Below are 3,905 nucleotides of genomic sequence, written 5' to 3'. Positions count from 1 at the left end.
GGATTGTCAAGCATGGTGCAAAAAGAAGAAGAAAAGAAAATCAAGTAAGCAGCAGTTCTGCACACAGAAACGCCTTGTTAATGAGAGACATCAGAGGAGAATAGCCAGACTGGTCAAAGCTGACAGGAAGGTGACAGTAATGCAAATAACCACACATTACAAAAATGGTATGAAGATTAGCATCTCTGAACACACAACGCATCATAACTCTAAGTGGATAGGCTACAGCAGTAGAAGTCTAATAAATACCTAGTCAATTTCTAATATTTTAAATCGCAGATCTTCAACCTGATGATGTCAAAACAAGAAATGAATGAGGAATTAAAATATTTTCACTCTGTGAACAAATTTGCTCTTGAGGAATCAGCATGAAATATTTTACCAAAAATAATCATTTTGAATGCTTTTCTAAACCAACTATAGTAGAAACCATAAATAATAGGATTACATGTTGAATTTAAATAGGTAATACAGAAAACTGTTTCCAATAATACAGGTGGAATGGAATAATTAATGTATGGATTAATTAGGTTACATATAAAAAAGGGTATACAGCATGACAAGAATACCCCCATAACAATTGCCAGGGTCTTTGTAGCCTTTCGCTCCTTGTTACTAGATGATGTTCTGTTTTCAGTTTGCACATTGTTACAGCCAATGCTGTGAATAGACCGGGCTTGCTTCTGTGCAACATGGAAGATTTTCTGATACATGACCAACATAACGAACCCAGGCATATAAAAAGTGAGAATGCACGTTATTGAACTTGCTGTTTCAGCCTGAAAGAGAACACAGCCTCCAACACAAGCAACATTTTCATAATAAAAATCTTCACTGCCCAATATGTTCAGCTCCAGAAATACCAACGCAAATCCAACAAAGGCAGACACACTCCAACTGACCAGGATCATGATCACTGTGGCACAAGTGGTGATCTTGGTCCGGTAGTGGAGGGGCTGACAAACTGCATAATATCGATCAACGGAAATTAAAGAAAGATTTAGCATTGATGCAATGTACAGCATGCCATCTGTACTCATGTGGATTTTGCAGAACACATCTCCAAAATACCAGCATGATTCAATAATTCGCACCATATGAGGAGGCATGATGAAGCCTCCCATAAGGAAGTCAGTCACTGCCAGAGAGAGGATGAGGTAGTTGGTAGGAGTTTGCAGCTGTTTGAAGTGAGCAATGGAAATGATGACAAGGAGGTTTCCACACAAAGTTATAACAAAAATGACCATAAAGAAAATATGCAGCAGAACCCGTATCATTGTTGGATAGATGACCTTCGGGCAAGACTTATTCACAGACTCATAACAGAAGTATAAATCTTCCGTCATTGCAGGTTCACTGAAATTCATTGTCTTATATTTTCCAATATAATGGTTTACAATAGATACAGTACACCTACCTATGTCAGGAAAAAGAAGGAAAGTAAAAAAGATGTACCTTTGAGCAGGCAACCATTCATACCATATACATGGTATCTGCCGATATCCTGACTTAAATTAATATATCTTAATAAGTATCACTGATGCTGAAGTCATATATCACTGGCATAGCAGGATTTTCATCAGAAAGGTATTTCTTGTGTTTATATTTCTGCCTATCACCTCAGAGTTCAATCACAATAATAATGGTGTCTCCATTTGGACCCTGCATTCCAAGTCAATAGTACATTCTTCCTTTTGTTTGAATAATTACAGTTAATGTAGATTAAAATAAATATTTTAGTCAGTAGTCTGAAATATATCCAGGATTTCCCTCGGTCAGATGTTTTGTTGCAATGTGCAGCATCAGTGGGGATGGTTCTGTTATATACTGTTTGCTTGTCCCACAAAACTTTAGTGTGACGCACTCACTGTGCTCCCTAAGCTCCTACAGCAGCCATCAATTGTTTTTGTTTTGTTTAAATGTTTCATAGTGAGAAAATGTCCTAGGTATTTGGGCCATTTGTTGGGTTATTTTTTTCCCCCACAGCTTGTTCATTGTGAGGGAGGGAGATTTAGCAATAAGGAAATATACGGCTTTTAACACGTACTGATTTGGATGGGACGATAGCCTTTTTGAGTTGTCATACATTTTCATACATTACTTTCTTTGTGGTTCCTGAATAAACAGATTTATTAAAAATCTGAATGGAAAAACCACATACTCCAGAGAAGGCCGCGGGCTGCTGCTTCATAAATAAGCTGCAGTTGTCAAATAACATTGCTGGGGAGGCCAGACAACAGGGAAAAGATAATATTCGAGTCTAGTACAGATGGACTATTTTCATGGCAACTAGAAGCGAAGAAAAATGTCCTCATCCCTGTATTTCTGAGACAATATAATGGGTCATGGATTTAATATGTGACTTCATTCTTAGCTCAGAGTAAAAAAATACCCCAATATTCCTGACATCAGGCTTAAATTGAAACAATTATCTTTGCCTCCTTGGATTACGATAAGAGCCGTTTCACTCCATATACTGTAGATGGCGCTGGTCTAACACAATCAGTCAGTGAATAGCCCAAGGTCTGTGACGCGTGGAAGGGAGCGGCTTTTAGAAGTAAAGAACTAACAGCAGCAGATTAGCAAACTAGCCAGCTCAATAACATAGCTACAGATAGATTTGATAAAAACACATCAAAGAAAAACTGCCTGCAAAGAAGTATGCACATAATCTGTGGATGGCCTAGCTGAACCCGCTGGCTGACATGATATTTGCGGGTGTCTGTGTGATCTTGCACCGGGGCCCATCCTAACTAGCTGCCGCCACTGGTCATCAGCTACCAATTAGTATAAAAACGCAGTTTTGTCTTTCCATGCCCACAATTTACTTTTACAGGGACCTGTTTTCTATTGGTGTTAATATTATCTCCTTTGTTGGACCACCACCAGTGTCTTTTATAAAGTTTTTCTTTTTGTATGCTGCCTAACATCATGCCATTTTTACATGCTCTCCTGTTCGTTAATAATAATTTTCTTTGTGATGTCACACCAAATTTTTATCCTCTCAATTGGTGTTGTATAGTTGTATACTATGCTTTAACATGGCATTGTGTAGCAGTACCATTGTTATGTATATATCCTGTAAATTTCCATTTTCTTTTCTTTAAAGATCCTATGCTATATGTTACTCCATGTCCATTTCTTAGCGTCTTGTAATCTGGACATGCAGACTTATCTATTGGTGTCTCCTAACAAAAAATTGCAAATGAATGAGTTACATTTATTTGATTACATAAATAGAACTAGGCTTGGTAAATCGGTTGCTAATGTGTCATGTGTGTTATCATACATGTGTTGAAACACAGTTTTTTCTTTACTGCCATCCTGGTTGTTGAATAAAGATGACTTCTCATCCATCTGAAAGGAAAAACCACAAATGGTTTATCTTTGTTTTGTTTTTCTAGAGGCAATAGTGTTAGTTCATCTCAGATTATCTCTCTTGAGGAATAGTTTGAGTGAGATTTGACACGATTATGAATTCAGAAGTATTTTCATTTGATTTCAGTCTTTGTATCACTTCCTGGATCTCAGGCAATTGTCTTATGTATTTTGCTATTTTTCAACTAATATATTTTCTGTCAAGATTGTCTTCAAATGCATGTGAATTTGTTTTTCATTTGTGGTTCTTGTATAAAGAGGAGTTGTCAACCATTTCAAAAGAAAAACATTGAAGTCCGTACAACAAGCGAACCAGATGCGAGACCAAGGCATAGATTTTATTCTTTATAAAATATGCAGGTCAGACAGGCAAGGGTCAATAACCAGCAAGCAGATTCAGAGGGGATAAGGCAGTTCATTTTACAAAGTCCAGGCAATGGGTCAAAACTCCAGCAAACAGGTATAACAAGGGTATTCCAAATCATAATCGTGATCACAGGTGAAGAGTCGATTAAAACAGGCTAATC

The 3,905-nt window shown here is 37.3% G+C and overlaps 1 protein-coding gene across 1 annotated transcript; it reads right to left on the bottom strand.

Moving 5' to 3' along the window:
* Positions 1–332: 332 nt before the first annotated feature.
* Positions 333–1,367, bottom strand: LOC133129497 (trace amine-associated receptor 1-like). The gene has a single exon (XM_061243635.1). The coding sequence runs from the start codon at positions 1,365–1,367 to the stop codon at positions 333–335; it is 1,035 nt and encodes a 344-aa protein (XP_061099619.1).
* Positions 1,368–3,905: the final 2,538 nt, after the last annotated feature.

The sequence above is a fragment of the Conger conger genome, chromosome 5, assembly GCF_963514075.1.
Source record: "Conger conger chromosome 5, fConCon1.1, whole genome shotgun sequence".
Classification (NCBI taxonomy): Eukaryota; Metazoa; Chordata; class Actinopteri; order Anguilliformes; family Congridae; genus Conger; species Conger conger.
This window is presented reverse-complemented; position numbering and strand designations above follow the sequence as displayed.

Excerpts from the sequence above, each read along its gene's own strand:
- LOC133129497 (XM_061243635.1), bottom strand. The coding sequence starts at position 1,367 with ATGAATTTCAGTGAACCTGCAATGACGGAAGATTTATACTTCTGTTAT.